The sequence below is a fragment of the Centruroides vittatus genome, unplaced genomic scaffold (genome assembly GCF_030686945.1).
Source record: "Centruroides vittatus isolate TY-2023 unplaced genomic scaffold, ASM3068694v2 contig_979, whole genome shotgun sequence".
Lineage (NCBI taxonomy): Eukaryota > Metazoa > Arthropoda > Arachnida > Scorpiones > Buthidae > Centruroides > Centruroides vittatus.
This window is the reverse complement of record NW_027122650.1, coordinates 1,189,862-1,206,050: the sequence shown is the minus strand read 5'-3', so window position 1 is coordinate 1,206,050 and position 16,189 is coordinate 1,189,862. Positions and strand designations below refer to the sequence as shown.

The 16,189-nt window shown below is 36.1% G+C and overlaps 1 protein-coding gene across 3 annotated transcripts in view; it reads right to left on the bottom strand.

The window, feature by feature from the left end:
* Positions 1-4,613: 4,613 nt before the first annotated feature.
* Positions 4,614-16,189, bottom strand: part of LOC136985774 (carbohydrate sulfotransferase 4-like) — a 28,561-nt gene continuing 16,985 nt past the window's right edge. For all 3 annotated transcript variants that reach the window (XM_067283123.1, XM_067283125.1, XM_067283122.1), the window contains exons 2-3: positions 9,994-10,126; positions 4,614-6,523 (exon numbers count right to left, since the gene is read on the bottom strand). In XM_067283123.1, the coding sequence (XP_067139224.1) occupies positions 5,244-6,523; positions 9,994-10,126 (1,413 nt within the window). In that variant the 3' untranslated portion in view covers positions 4,614-5,243. The remainder of the gene's footprint in view (positions 6,524-9,993; positions 10,127-16,189) is intronic.

The following is a 16,189-nucleotide window of genomic DNA, read 5'->3' as shown; positions in this document are numbered from 1 at the left end:
TCGGCTTTAATTCATTAGTTTTAGTATAAAAAAATACATTCTATATACGTAACTTAACAGTAAACTATACACTATACATATATGACTATCTATCACATAAATTATAATTTTTAAAAACAAATATTTGCTTAACGGATAGCCTGACAAAATAGACCCAGTAATAGACCCAGACATTTTAAAACAAAACAAAACTATATCACTAGTGCTAGTACACGACAATGCTAAAAGCACGTGCTTCGCTTAGAAAATGGCGGGTTGCAGTCACGTGACAAAATACAATGTTAACTAAACTGTGATTGGTTAAAGCGTAATAGCTATCGATAGCATGGAACCCAGACGCATCTCGACCGACTACCCGTAGCGAAACCCACTTAACGTGAAGCACAGAATAGCGATTTGTCTAAGGTTCGTTAACTGCCTTTCGCTAAGGCGACTTATCGAATGTCCTGTGTATCGCTCTCGTTCAGTTATCGAAAGAGCTCAGAATAGGTCTCCAGGACGTGCACCGCGCGTGGGCGCCATCGTCAAGAGAACACCAAAACAAAAAACAAAAAAAAAAATTGGTTGTTACGTTCAAAAGCAAACTTTTGAACGGCCTAAATATTGACGTTTGCATTATATATTTACATGGATTTATAGTATTGCACGATGAAGCGTGTGCAAAGTGGTGCTAATGATGAGTTTCTCGTCTAGCGAAGAATAAACTTGTACTGACTAGTATAGAATACCTTTGACAGATGTTCAAACCAACCAAACTCAATTCGAAGGATTTTATATGCTGATCAAAAAGATAAAAATTCATGATATATTTGAATTTATTCGTAAGTGGCAAAAAAATAGAACTTCCGCGCTGGCTAGAGATACTGCGGCTGCGTTGCAAGCAAAGCTATTCTTTTGAGGATTGCTACGTTGTTGACATCGAGATAACGATAATATACATTTATAATGGTATTGAATGAACACAAATGTTATTATACGTGAACACAAATGTTATTATACGTGTAAGCTAACTTTTATAAAACTCAATTAGAGTAATCTCGAAGGAAAAATTCTAAATTACTGTTTGTTTGTTTGTTCTTAAATGACCACTTGCTCCCACTGAAATATGGGAATAATGTTCTTAATGGTCAATTTTAAATCACTTCCGATATTTATCGGCTGAAATTGAAAATAGAGAAGGTCCTATTTGGTCAGGTCGTTGCAATTTTTATCGTGCACAAACGTCACAACTGACAATTTCCTTTGAAATAGTAACCTACCTTGTTCACCCCTGTAAATGAATTTATAAAGCTTAAAAAAAATCTAAGTTCAATTTTAAGAAACCGTATTGTTTTGCATGGTCAGAGTCTAAAAAGTAAGATTATATTAATTAGACTGCAATTTGAAAAAATTGCAGACCTATAAATTCTCCCTGTCGTCTGTACATTTGTCTGTCCTTCCTAAATTTCGAAAATGGTGTTAGATAAATGAAAGATGAATTAAATTCAAGAACAGATATGGAAACCATAGGGCAGGAAGCTCCGATTAACTATATATATTAACTTCCGATACAAACTGAAAAACATGTTATTTCAACTCAAAAAGTTTTCCCTGAAAGGTATTAGATAGATGCCGGCACGACTCTATTGCTATGATGTACAGGGGCAAGCTACTATTAATTTGAGATGGAGAACATATATTTTAAATTAAATAAATTAAAAATATGATTAAAAATTGCAACCCGACATTGTTTAAAACTTAAGCTTATTTCATGGATATTTTCTCTTGTTTTATTTTATTCATTTCGTCCTGTGGACAATTAAGTCTTTTCTCATGCCCATTATGGGTTCGGCCAGGCTCTCATTATTTCACAATGGAAGACCAATGACCAATGAAGATTGATCCCCTAAAAAATCTGAAATTGACAGACAATCCCCTAAAAATTTTCCGAGGTTTCTGACGTATTCACACAGCTCACAGAGAATAGTAGAATGCGTTTCATAATTATGTAAAATATTGATAAGTACAGAAAAGATATTAATTAATTATAAAGATAAAATTCCAATTCTCAAAGCTTTTTATTTGGATATCATAAATTAGTGTCATATTCAGGGGCGTAAGAAGGGGGGAAAATGGGTCCAGCTCAAAAATGAAGAGCGGTTGCCATGATTACGGCCATTTGATTTTCAGTTCTTACCTAGTTATTTCAACTTTTCCAATTTCTAAATCTTTCTGGGTAGAGATAACTTATATATATTTCTAGGAGAGAAAGAAAGCAATACCTTAGGGATAAGCCTTTCTCGTATTGAAAAGTCTATTGATTCGGTCTGACAGTGTTGCACGCTAGCCGTATGTATATTTGAAATTAGAATTGTATTAGTAACATTCTCAACAAAAAGTAGTTCGGCCACGGCGGAACCGGCTGGACCTGTTCCCACGCTTTCATATTGTAAAATTATTTTGCTTTCACCGATTCACTCACTGCTAGACATGAAATGTTCGAAGAGAAGCAAACACACAAGCAGCGACCGAATGACCAATGAAGTTAAAAATTCAAACTTTTCATTGGGGAGTCTGATTCAACTGGTTCAATTCTGGAATCTAAAGGAATTTTTCGTGGATTGTATAAATCTGATATGTGGAGCTCCGTCCCTCATCACCTAATCGCCTTTATTATAATGTTCCTCTTAGTGCCCACAAGGCGGACAAACTGTTCAGTTTATTTTATGAACTTAGATGAATTTCAAAAATATTTTTTATTTCTAAATTCAAAGTCATCGATTCAAATAATAAAATATTTATTGTTGTTGGTTAAACAATTCATTATTTTATATTTCAATTGTTTTTGCATTTTGAATACTTAATATGTACTGACACGACAACATTTTATACGCGTGACGTCGTTATTAAAATTAGGAAAGATGACGAAAGAATTAAAAAAATTAGAAAGTCAAGAAATTTTAAAATATCCATTGAATATTGTTTATCCGATCGAACAATGATTACAGATAGAGCACGTAAATATGCAAATTAGTAGAGTGTTCTCTATTAAAGATTAATATCTTTAATAATTCTTCGGCTTTAAAATGAATAAAATTTGTTGTACCTCTACATATAGTACATGTATAGGATTTAATGTGAATTCAACCAAACTGGTAAATTTGGTTATATGAAAATAGTTGAATCAAATCGGTCAAATATAGTAGGTTACGTTTATTTTATTCTTTATTCGTACTGTACAGTAAGTTACAAAAACATTGAGTTGCAACACGATTCTTATTTATGGTTATATTTACTTACGTTATTCGCCTATTTATTTAATTATCCTTATTTTCTGAAATTGTTTTGTTAGACAACAACTGTACCCGTTTATAACTAATTTGCATAATAATAGTGTAGTATTGGAACTGAAATCATATAAATATTTGTACTTTTTATAATGAATTAATCAATACATATTAAATAATGAATACTCATCATTAATAATTTGTGACTTTACAAAACTTTATGTAAATTAGCATGATGTCACTAGCGTGTACAAAAGATGACTGTTAAGGTGCGACTATGCAGACGTGAATTTAGTAGCGAGCGATATAGTTCTCGCAAAGGAAAACATGCACAAGCGAGAAGCGAGAAATGTCGCTGGCGAGAGCGAATTTCTGGTTCTCGAACATATCTGATAGGTTTTGATATTTATCGCGTCTCGCCTCTTCTCGCCACATATTCTCGCTCGCTCGCGTCTGCATAGTCGCACCCTTAGGGAATTTCTGGTTCGAGAACCAGAAATTCGCTCTCGCTTCTCGCTTGTGCATGGTTTTCCTTTGCGAAAACTAAATCGCTCGCAACCTCTCGCTCGCTCTAAATTCGCGTCCGCATAGTCGCACCCTTATGGGTTTTTTTTTTATAATTTTTTATAATTTAACTCTTTCCGCCCTGTGGGCACTAAGAGGGCCTCTTTTAGTAGGCCCATTATGGGTTCGGCCAGGCCCACAATGGGGCGACCGGGTGGTGAGGGACGGGGCCCGACATATCCGAACGGACCACCCCCCGAAAAATTCCTGGGGATTATTCGACCCGTTCGGATTCGATCCCGGGTCCCCCAGAGCGGTAGGCTGCCACCTTGACCGCTCGGCCATCCGGCCGTCCACCCTTATGGGTTAACTGACCAGGTCAGTTTAGAAATGTTGCATTGTAAGTTGTTAAAGTGTTGCTTGATGGTTTCACTTTTGTTTTGATTATTTCCAATAATCAGGTCGCCTTGCAACGTTCTCAAAAATTTTGTAAAACTAAAAAAATATGTATAGTTTTCTTTACATTCAATTTAAAAAAATTAATATTAAAACTTGTTTCTGTAATTGAAGATTAGTTTATGTCAGCTAATTATACTGACATTAGCATGAAAGAATTATCTGTCACAGACATTAAAATTTGTATTCTGTTAATATTAAACACTTACTTACGTTTCAAAGATTGCCTATTATGGTGTACTATTTCACTTTCTTAACACTCTAACGAGATATTTAAAATACATTTCATGAATTTTTAAGTTGACGTAAGCGAATTTATGTTTGCATGTTTATCGTGCGTGGCTCAATTAAAGTACGGTGTTTATAATAAGTTTTCATTTATATATCTTTAAAACATTTTTTAAAATGAATATTTATTTAATAAAATCGTACAGAATAGTGATGATGGTATTTTAAGTACTAAGCTGGAAAAAACTGTAGACTTTGATACATTGTTTAAATCTTTTTCACATAAAATCGTTTTCTTACAAATCAAAATGCATTTGATGCCTTACTCTATTCCAGAGATATAAAAATCAGCTTTAACGCTGAACAAACTTTTACTTAACTGGGGCGTATCCAGGTGGTACTTATGGTACTACATTACCCTTTGATACGAAAACGATCAGTTTTGTTACTTTAAAATAAATATATTAACGCATACCGCACGACTTCGATTACGTAAGATTTGGTAACTAAAGTAATTAGGTAACATTGTCCGAAAAACGATAGGGCATGTATCTTGGTTTCCTCTATTTCTGCCTTGAACAGCACCCATATTCTGAAAATCCTGGATATGCCACTGGTTTAAATGAGCAGGGTTGAGCTTGTTGAAAGTGTTGATTCAAATTTAGTGAACAATAAGTTGAGTTTATCGGTACTTTTTATAATCTTTTGTTTTGTGTGTTCTATACGGATCTATACAAAGGCACGTATTGGAGGTCTTATCTTTAAGACTATACGAATACCATCGACATATTAATATAAGGCAGTTTTATTGAGATGTAAACTTTCTTGGCCGTTGTAATCAAAATATGTAGAATTATCAATTTCTTTGTATCCTAATTTATTCATGGTACCTGCGCATTTAATTTGGATATTATTAATTTCTCGATACGGTAACCGATGTAGCCACTCAAAGGGTGCCGTTGAAGAATTTCTTCTGGTCGAATAAGGGTCTTTGGTGTCTGATAATTTTGCATTCGTATGAGAATGCAAAAACGAAGTTACTTGATATGTAAAAGGAATACCTAGCCATTTGTAAAGATTTCTAGTTATATTTTCGGTATCTAGAGATAAATCTTCGTATCGTATCCATTGGTGGGGTATGTTGGACTTTTGCAATTCTTCGAAATCATTATCCATTTCTTTACACAGAATAGCTGGATTATTGCACTTTTCTTTCTTACACCAATCTAAAACTTTTCGAGAACTGATGATAGCTCTCGGATCTCGACTCAAATATAACAGTTTTATATTTAAATCGGAGTTTTCTTTCAGAAAAAGCAAAGCATCTTTAAGATGAAGTCTGGTAAGTTTCATAACTTGTACGGGTGATCTAGTACAAATATTATGCAAATATTGAGAATTGAAACATAAAACTGAGTATTTATTGCAAGTGGACCATAAAAATCTGTTTCTTTTAAACAGAAACATATGCTTTTGAAAAGATGCCCATCTATTATAACGAAAAGTCTGAGAGAAATTACAACGAAAAAGGTATGATAACAGTTTGAATGCTTCGGACGATTGATTGTGATCGAGTCTAGAATTGGATGACATCAAATGCAAAGGTTCAAAGTGATAGAAAGTCTTCCAGTTTTGTTGTAAAATGTCTCCTAAAAATGTAGAACCTCCTCGAAAATACGTAATTAATAATATTCTCGTTACGTTCTCTTTTTTAATAACAGGAAATAATTTAAAATTGTTCAAGATGATTTGACGATATACGTTCCAGTTCTTTTTACTCGTAGTTTTTAATTTAGTATGAGGAACTTTATTCAAAATAGTTGATTTTTTGTTAGACGTCGCTATAGCTGGCAATGATTTTTTGTTAAATGCAGTTATGGATGTGGTTGAAGACTTTGTAGCGGGTGGAATTAGTCTCGTGGAAGATTTTTTAATAACAACTGCTGTTGTAATAGTCGACCGCTTTTTAATTACTGGAGTTGAAGAGATTTTTGACTTTATCGGTTCTGTGTTTTGTAAAATTCTCAATGTTCCTTTTCTTGAATTGGACGGAGTAGATGAAATACCAACTGAAAAAGAAACCAGAAAATAGTAAGTGTATTGAAGCATAACATAAATATATGCTATATTGTGTTATTTTACGTTTAAAATGTAAAATGTTTAAGAAATAAAGGAAATAAATATAGTAAGATTTTAAATGATACTCTACAATGATAAAGAAAAATTATTGATAATTATTATAAATTAATGTTATCATCTGTATTAGTAAATCTAATCTTGAATTACCAAATCTTTTTCCCGGTGTTTTTTAACCATTTTCTAATAGTGATGCCTCTACTTCTTTTATAACGGTGTTACTGCGCTTTTAGTAATACACGTAAATGTTATGGCGCTGCTTAGGCACTATTTTGCGGCACTGGAGCCCACCGGTGGCTAAATAGATAAAACCTCTGAACATTGATTGACAGTTGGTCGCGGGTTCGCGTGTGACCAAACGGGCTGGCAACATGAAGTTTTCTGGGTTTTCTTCATGTGTCTAATAACACTTAAATAAGGGTCGGTTTCCCATAAAAAATCCTCTATAGTGGCATTCCTCATTGACAGATTGTCCAAGTATTGTCTTCTTCCATCAATCCATTTCACGTCACCCTAAAGTATCATTGTGGTATCCCGGCTGAAAACCATTGCTCTGTCCTACCAAATTATTTTGAGTTACGTCAGTATCGGATTGGTTTTTGATCACGGCACCGACACATGGGTGATCTGCCGAGGGGAATGCCTCCCAGGAGGTATTTTATGTGAAAATGGCACTATTTAGGCACGAGAAAAAAAAACCTGAAAAACTACGTGGCCAGCTTGTTGGCGAGGCGCGAACTTACAATAAAGTACCATCCATCAATTCTTACTCCTGAAGAGGAGCAATTGCCATCTTATACTATAAAAATAATAAATCAAATACAAGATAACACAATAAAAACATGCACACATAAACACACACACACAAAAAAAATAACAAACACGAAACATATATATATATGTTTCGTGTTTGTTTTTTTTTGTGTGTGTGTGTTTGTGTGCATGTATGTGTAAATTTTAAATTCGGTACTAAACACGATACGCACACGCAACTGAGTGCCGATTGGGTAACGTATGTCGTATGATCACACCTCAACTTATTATCACTTTGTCCGACTAGGTGATAGCAGTATTCATAATGACCGGTCAATTTGATAAATTAATCAATATTTATTACACTGCCCGCCCTTTTTGGTCATTATTCATAATGCCCGATTAATCACTTTGTCCATAACATATATATATATATATATATATAAGTGATTAATCGGGCATTATTCATAATACCGTTGTAATTTCTTTTTGGTCATTATGAATAATGACCAACAAAATCGGGCATTGTAATAAATTTCAATAATTTATCAAATTGACCGGTCATTATGAATACTGCTATCACCTAGTCGGGCAAAGTGATAATAATAAGTTGAGGTGTGATCATACGACATACGCTAGCCAATCGGCACTCAGTTGCGCGTGCGTATCGTGTTTAGTACTGAATTTAAAATTTGATTTAAAAAACCTCCACTTATTTCATTTAGAAATATTTATTTTTGTGAATTATTTCAAAGTATTTTAAAAAGAACATGTAATCTTTTAAAACTAAGTACTATTAACTATATTAATTAAATGGCAAAATTTTACCTATGTGCACCATCTTGGCGGTGGTCGCGACGTGGTGACGATCCCGGAGGGGAACCGCCGGCAAGTTGCCGATTGTTTAACGTTACTAGATATTGATACATACTATTTATTGATACGTGTGTTCAAGAACTACCGTGAATAAATAACTAGTGACGTTAAACAATCGGCGGCCTGCCGGCGGCTCCCCTCCGGGAGGGATCTGTCGAGAGCACAAACAGTCGCGACTGCCGCCAAATTCGGTACTAAACGCAATACGCACGCGCAACTGAGTGCCGATTGGCTAGCGTATGTCGTATGATCACACCTCAACTTATTATTATCACTTTGCCCGACTAGGTGATAGCAGTATTCATAATGACCGGTCAATTTGATAAATTATTGAAATTTATTACAATGCCCGATTTTGTTGGTCATTATTCATAATGCCCGTATTAATCACTTTGTCCATAACATATATATAAAATAAGAAACTTTGTGGAGTTCAAGAACATCTCTGCACTTAATTTCTTGGATATTTCCATTATTCAAAATTTCTCATTAATAATTCGTTTTTAACTTCTTGGTCTTTCAGTATTTTAGCATGTGTTAGTAATTCTAAACTCAAGAGTATATTATTCGAAAGCAAATACTGTGATGGATCATGGATAATGAAAATAAAAATTATTAAGAAGTAAAATCTAGTCTACAAATTATTAAGTTATCCGGTAAATTGAAGGCCTATGCAATTTAATTTGAACAAGGCATGGTTAACAGCTAATGCAAGAACGAATAGACATTTATAAATGCATGATTTCATATGCTGTACTTCGTAGACAGATGATTTTGATAAATAGCGAGTAAATAATAAACTAATTTCATTTCATAAAACGAGATTTTATTAATGATACTGAAAAATACGAAGACCTCAATAAGAATATGATAGATTTCGAAGTAAAACGAAATAAATTTTGATAAATCTACTATTTATAATGTAAACATAAAATTGAAAACCTAAAAGCTACAACTTATTTTGTTAAATAATGTGAAATCTTTCCAATGATCTAGTTAAGGAGCACCAAATTACATCACATGCAGTGGTGATATTCGAAATATTTAACAAGGGGTTCGCTAGCAGAAAATTTTTCCCTGACAATCACCGATAAATGAAATGGAAGTTTTGAATAGAAATAAATACAATTCCTTTTCTTGCAACCGTATATCTAACAATCAGTGGCGTACTTGGAACGTAACGAGCCATGGGTGAAGGGCTGGTAACGATAATATTTTAGGGCTGTCGACCTTTTTTTTTTTTTTTTTTTTTTAAGGCAGGGGTAATCTTTACCGCGAAATGGCGCTTCTGGAAATACACACGTGTCATCATCATCTCTCGAGATACATTATACTTTTTCTTTCGCTGTCCATAGCCCGACACGTGTTCGACAGCCATCTTGTATTATCTCGCGCACGTGGCATTCTGGGATCTCTCTTATGACTGGATCAAGAACTCTCTTGAATCGATCGCGATTAAACCTCGATTGAAACGGTCGAGAGAGATCGCACCAAGACATACTCCCTGACCTTGCTCACAAGCTAGACTGAAATGCGCGGTACGAACGGGATATAAGGCTCTAGTTTAGTAGTATTACAGAGTATAATACGCATATTTTAATATATTTAAAAAAAAAAAACAAACCCACTGAGAAATGTTCCGTGTGTTTAACAAGGTTCGGAAAACTGAAAATTTTAACAACGGGTTCGACCGAACCTGTGCGAACCCGCCGAATATCACCACTGATCACATGTAATTTGAGAAAACAAAAATTTAAGTCTAGGATTTACTTACCAAATCTATGAAGATTAGAAGACCAATCTTGAAATATTTGTAAGGCAGCCAGACAGAGAATGACAAAAAATATAACTGTAATTAACTTTAAACGTTTCATATTCGATCTGGTAAAGCAGACATTTCTTTTCATCTGAAAAAAAAATATATATATATATATTTTTCTTGATATATTTTTTTAAATATTTAAATATATATATATATATATATTTAAATATTTTCTTTTCGATATATTAAATGAAAATGCTGAAAATCTGATGAATAGTTACATTAAAAATTTTATATGAAACACAAACCACCTGATAGAAGTAATTATTATTAACCTAAATTACCGTATATGGCGTGCGGGTAACCGTAAATAACCCCCCTATCCAATGCTGTCTAAACAGATGTTTAACATTCAAAAAATTTAAAAAGGCAATGGGATCAGTAAAATTTCTTAATTCTTTAAAAACTCTAAACTTTACTTGGAATCTAAAGTTTTTTTTTTTTTTTTAGAGTTTTTAAAGAATTAAGATGTTTAACAGTCTAAATGCAACCAAATTTGGTATAATGACATTTCAGGACACTCAGAAAATATTTCCATAAAAGAAAATTAGTACCAAAATCCATCTCTATGACACTTTTGGCGCTTTGGATCTTAAGCTGTGTGATTTTTGGTTATGGGGCATTTTAAAAATTACGGTTTATTGAGGATATCGAGCAAATTTGGCATTTAAGGTTGCCAATTTTCAAAGTAACAAATTCTGAACACAAAAATCCTAAACTTGAAAAAATTGATAGGCAAAAGAAAACCTACAATTTTCCTCCTTCCCTTGATAATGATAAGACAGCCGGATGGCCGAAGCAGTTAAGGTGTCAGTCTACCGCTCTGTGGATTCAAAGCCGTAGACTGGGAATTCCGTACAGTTCAGAAAATTCCGAACGGTTGGAAACTTCAATTTGACATCCTTTGAAAGAGTATCAAACTGCATGCGAGAAACATCAGAGGATCAATTACTGTTGTCTGTAGATTGCCAGTTTGACTTTTGAGGGTTGATTGGCATGAGGAAATCCGAGTAGCACTTTTGCTTTTTTTGTTTTGTTTTGTTTTTTAAAGTGATTTTCATTTTTTGCATGTTTGAAATTTGGAAAAACATTTGTCTTTCTGGTTACCGGCATATAAACATTTTGCATTTTAGATGCATAATTTTTATATTTGCCTACAATCTACTCTTCTTCATCTCTGCATTTTTAATGATTCAGTTTTGGAAAGTGTCCTCTATTAAATTTTTTCAGCTTCAGGAACAGCTGACTCATCAGAATTAAGTAACTCTATAAAGCCACGATAAAATTCAGATAGACTATATAACACTTGTCTCTTTTTATATCACTGTTTAGCTTTCCATTAACATTTTAAATGTGGCAACCTTCCTTGTCCGTTGAACACACTGTTTGTTCATCAGGAATTACGTCTTCAGGTTTTACGATTTGAAAATGGGAACACACTGAGCATATCTCCTGCATCGCTAAGTTCTCTGTATAGCACGAGTCTTGTACAAATATTTGTTGCTTGCAGCGCCAAAAATGCCACAGTGATAGTTTTGGTACCAATTTCGTTTTATTTGGATTGCTAAATATCTCTCTAGATAGCGTCGTGTAGGAATACCTTTAATTACGATCACCCAGTCGGCTATAACCCATTTATAATTAAATATTAAAACAGTAATTTTATTGAAAATGCAGTATATCATTGTAGAAAATAAAACCATTTTGACATAAAATAGGTTTACAGCTGCTACATGCTGTTGAAGAGTTCCTTTATATCGAATTTAATTTACAGCAATAAACGGTATTTATTATTCAAAATTATCATTGCACACGGCGACATATTTTTAACATTACAAAATATATTTAAAATAATTAATTATTGTTGTGATAAACGCAGGGTATGACAGTGGAGTAAAGTGAAAAAGCAACTGCTCGGTTAGAACACAGAGTTTAATCTAACAAGTAAGCTGTAAATACTACACATACCAAAACGAGGGGAGATAAGGTAGGAAGTACTGTACTGTACAAGAACGCAGTTGTATAAACAAAAGTCTATACATCCCCTGGAATGTCCCTAGGAGAGTGCCATGATACTCTCACCAACACTTCCCCTCATTCCAGTGGGTTCTTACTAAATTACAGACCAAGCTGTAATAATAAATGCGGTCTTGATACATGACTTATAAGACTGACTTCATATTTAAAAGTCTTAGTCCATTAGCATGTTTCGGGTAGTGTAAGCCTTTTGTTAAAAGATCGGCAGGCATTCTATCCGTAGGAATAAATGCGATGTCTATTCTTCTTCGTTCAACGCATTCCCGCACGAAATGATGTCTTATGTCTATGTGCTTACTTCGCGAGTGAAACATTGGATTTCGAGCAAGTAATAGTGCTCCTTGGTTATCGCAATAAATTGTCAATTTGGATTTATTGCTTTTTGAGAGTTCATCGAAAAGTTCTAGTAGGTGTAGAGCTTCTTTAGTAGCGTCTGATAATGCCATATATTCGGCCTCGGTGCTCGATAAGGCAACTGTGCGTTGTTTTCTCGATTCCCATGATATTGGTCCACCAGCAAGCTTAAAAATGTATCCCGAGAAGGAACGGCGATCGTCTGTCGATGCTCCCCAGTCAGAGTCTGAGAATCCTGTGAGTGGCTCTCCGGTTGTCTCAAACGTCAGACCATGATTGGTCGTTCCTCTCAGATATCGAAGGATACGTTTCGCTGCAGTCCAGTGTGTCTGGTCATGTTGGGTGTTATATTGGCTCAGTTTGCTTACTGCATGTGCAATGTCTGGCCTGGTGCAGATAGAAAGATAAAGAAGACAACCAATTAGTTTTTGATATGGAAATTGCTTCATTTCCTGAACTGATGGGTTTTCAGGTCTGTGAAGTTTGAAGCTTGGGTCAAGAGGACTTGTGACTGGTTTCGATTTTTCCATCGAGAAACGTTCCAAGATTTCCTCGGTATATCTCTTTTGGAACATCTGAATTATCGTCTTCCCCTCCTTTTCTTGTTGGAAGAATTCGATGCCCAGGCAATAGTGAAGTTGTCCTAGATCTTTCATATCAAATTTGGACATGAGAGTCTTCTTTAGGTTGGCCTTTTCGATTTCGTCACGTGAGACAATTATGAGGTCGTCGACGTAGATGATGACAAAGGTCAAGTTGTTCTGTTCATTTCGAACATAAACGCAGGGGTCAAAGTTCAATGGTCTTAAACCCAGTTGTTTGAGTTCATCATCCAGTCGTTTATACCATAGGCGACTTGCTTGTCGTAGACCATAGAGGGCCTTGTTAAGTTGACAGACTTTGTTGCCTTCTTGGATAGATTGCAGCATTTGTTCTGCCTTGGTTCTAGTCTGTCCCGTTGAGTTTTTAATTATGTCTTCTAGAATTATTTCGATTTGGTCTGGAAGCTGCATGAAAATTTCCTGGTCTACATTTCCATTAAGGAACGCTGTTTTCACGTCCAATTGGTCGATGAGTAAATGTTGTTCGGCAGCAATAGCCAGCACAGTTCGAATGGAGTTGATCCTTGCAACTGGTGCAAAAGTTTCATGGAAGTCGATTCCAGGGCGTTGAGTGTAACCTTTTGCTACTAATCTCGCCTTTCGTCTTTCAAGAGTGCCATCTGCATTGTATTTTTTGCGAAGGACAATACGGCAACCTACAATGTCTCTGTCAGGAGGACGGTTGGCGATGCGCCATGTATTGTTTTCGATGATGGAGATAAACTCACTTCTAATTGCGTCTCTCCATTCTTGAGCAAACGAGCTTGAGAGGGCATCCTTGACGGAGATTTCGGTGTTGAATGCCATTTCCTGGATGACAGAGGCAAATTCACTTGTATCACTCCTTTGTTGGACATTTTCTCGGTTCAGTTCCTCATTCTGTAAATGTGGTCCTTCAGTTTAGTGTTGCGAAATCGAATTTGTCATCGTCATGTTAAAACTTTTGCGAGGTCTACCTTTTAAGCCAGTTTTGAGTAGGCGCGGGCGACCTGGACCCCTCCTTAATTCGCTATCCCTGGAGATTATATTTCCATCGTCGTCTTGTTGGATAGTGTGACGGATGTTCTCTTCCCCTTGTTCAATGGCTAGGGATGGAGGTTTAGTTAACTCAGTGATTACTTCGTGGCGATGAGTTTTGTTTTCTTGTGATGAATATTCTCTTGAGATGAATTCCTCAAAGTCGTTATTCGAGGTTTTCAGCTCAAGGAACCTAACATCTCGAGTCGCAACTACCTTCTTCCGAGTTGGCATCCAAATTCGATAGGCTTTGGATTGTTCAGAATATCCAATGAATATGCCTTCTTCAGAGCGAAGATCAAATTTACCGATAGTTGGGTCCTTATTGAGTACAAAAGCGGGACTACCAAAGGTTCGAAAGTGAGAAATTTTGCAATCCCTCCCATTCACAATTCTATAGGGTGTATCATTGTCTAAGGCTCTAGAAGGACAGCGGTTCAGGATAAAGTTTGCAGTGTGGACGGCTTCGGCCCAAAAAGAGGCCTTGAGTCCTGACTGAATTAGCATGCATCGTGCCATCTCGACTAATGTTCGATTCTTTCTTTCAGCCACTCCGTTTTGTTGTGGAGTATGGGGGACGGTTAAGCGTCGCTTTATCCCACATTCTATCAAATATTCGTCAAATTCTTTGTTACAATATTCGGTTCCGTTGTCGGATTGAAGACATTTGATTTTCTTGCTGAACTGTGTCTCTAGAAGGTTCTTTACTTGTTTAAAGACGTTCAGTATATCGCTTTTGTTGCGAAGGAAACGTACTTCACACCATCTAGATCGGTCATCTATGAAGACAGCAAAATATCTGGCGCCTGACATAGATTGAATTCGAGTCGGACCGCAGATATCAGTGTGTACTATTTCAAGTATATTGGTAGTTCGTTGGTTGTCTGCTGAGGGAAATGGATTTTGCACCATTTTTGCTCTGAGGCATGTCTCACACGGGGATAAACGATCACCAGATGGGATTCGAATTCCAAGACGACACAATATCATCCTTAGGCTCTTTTGATTAAGATGACCTAGGCGTTCATGCCAATCCATTAGGATGGACTTAGGTTGAGCGATGGCAGCAACTGGATTCCATTTACGAATATGGTAGAGTTCGTTCACTCGGTCAGCAGTAGCAACAACGTTGTCGTTTTGGTCCATGATAAATGCAACTTGTTTGCGGAATGAAACTTCATAGCCTTTATCACAAATCTTACTTACAGACATGAGATTTGTTCGAAGGTCTGGAACCAGAAGAGTGTCGGATAAGTTAAATACTCGTCCTGCTGATTCGTCGTCAAGTGCTAGTTGCACTGAGCCTATTCCTTCGATCGGTGCAGTGTTTTCTTTGCTGGCTAGGTTCAAGATTCGTCCGTCGGGTTTGATTTCTGTAAAATCATCTCTATTAGCACACATGTGGGAAGATGCACCACTGTCGAGACACCATTTATCCCTTTTGGTTGATCTTGAATCAGTTGTCTCGCCATGAAAGCATTCTTCGACGGCTTTACCTGCGCGCTCACTACTTTTGGGTTTGTAACGGCAGTCAGAAGACCTGTGATTTCGACGACCGCAGTATTCACATTTCGAACCACTTGGATTTGTTTTCTCAAATCTGAATGGAGTTTTGCCTTTTGGATTCCTATGACCATCTTTGTTTTTGAAGTTCTTCTTTTCAGCATACATGGCATTCGGTACTGCGCTGGTATTTTTGCCTTTTCGAGACTCGTGCTCCTCGAGGATCTTCACCTTAAGGGCATCTGGATTTGGCAGATTGTCGCGTGATTCGATTGCACAACGAAAGTTTTCGTAGGATGGCGGAAGGCTATATAACAACATTATAGCGAGGAGGCCGTCGTTGATGTTAACATTTAAATCTTGAAGCTTATCGACAGCATCAAAAAATTTGTTTAGGTGGTCTCTGGCGTCATCAGGCTCATCCATCTTATGCAGTATGAGCTGTTTGAGGAGTGTAGCCTTGCGCGCGGGACCTTTAGATTGGTAAATAGATTCCAATTTGTGCCAAATTTCCAATGCAGTTTTACATCCCTTGACTTGTTTTAGTTCGCTGGAACTGATCGTGAGAATTAAATCGGCTTGGGCTTTGGAATCGTCTTCGTCCCATGTGGCTGCCTTTTCCTCATCATCGATGG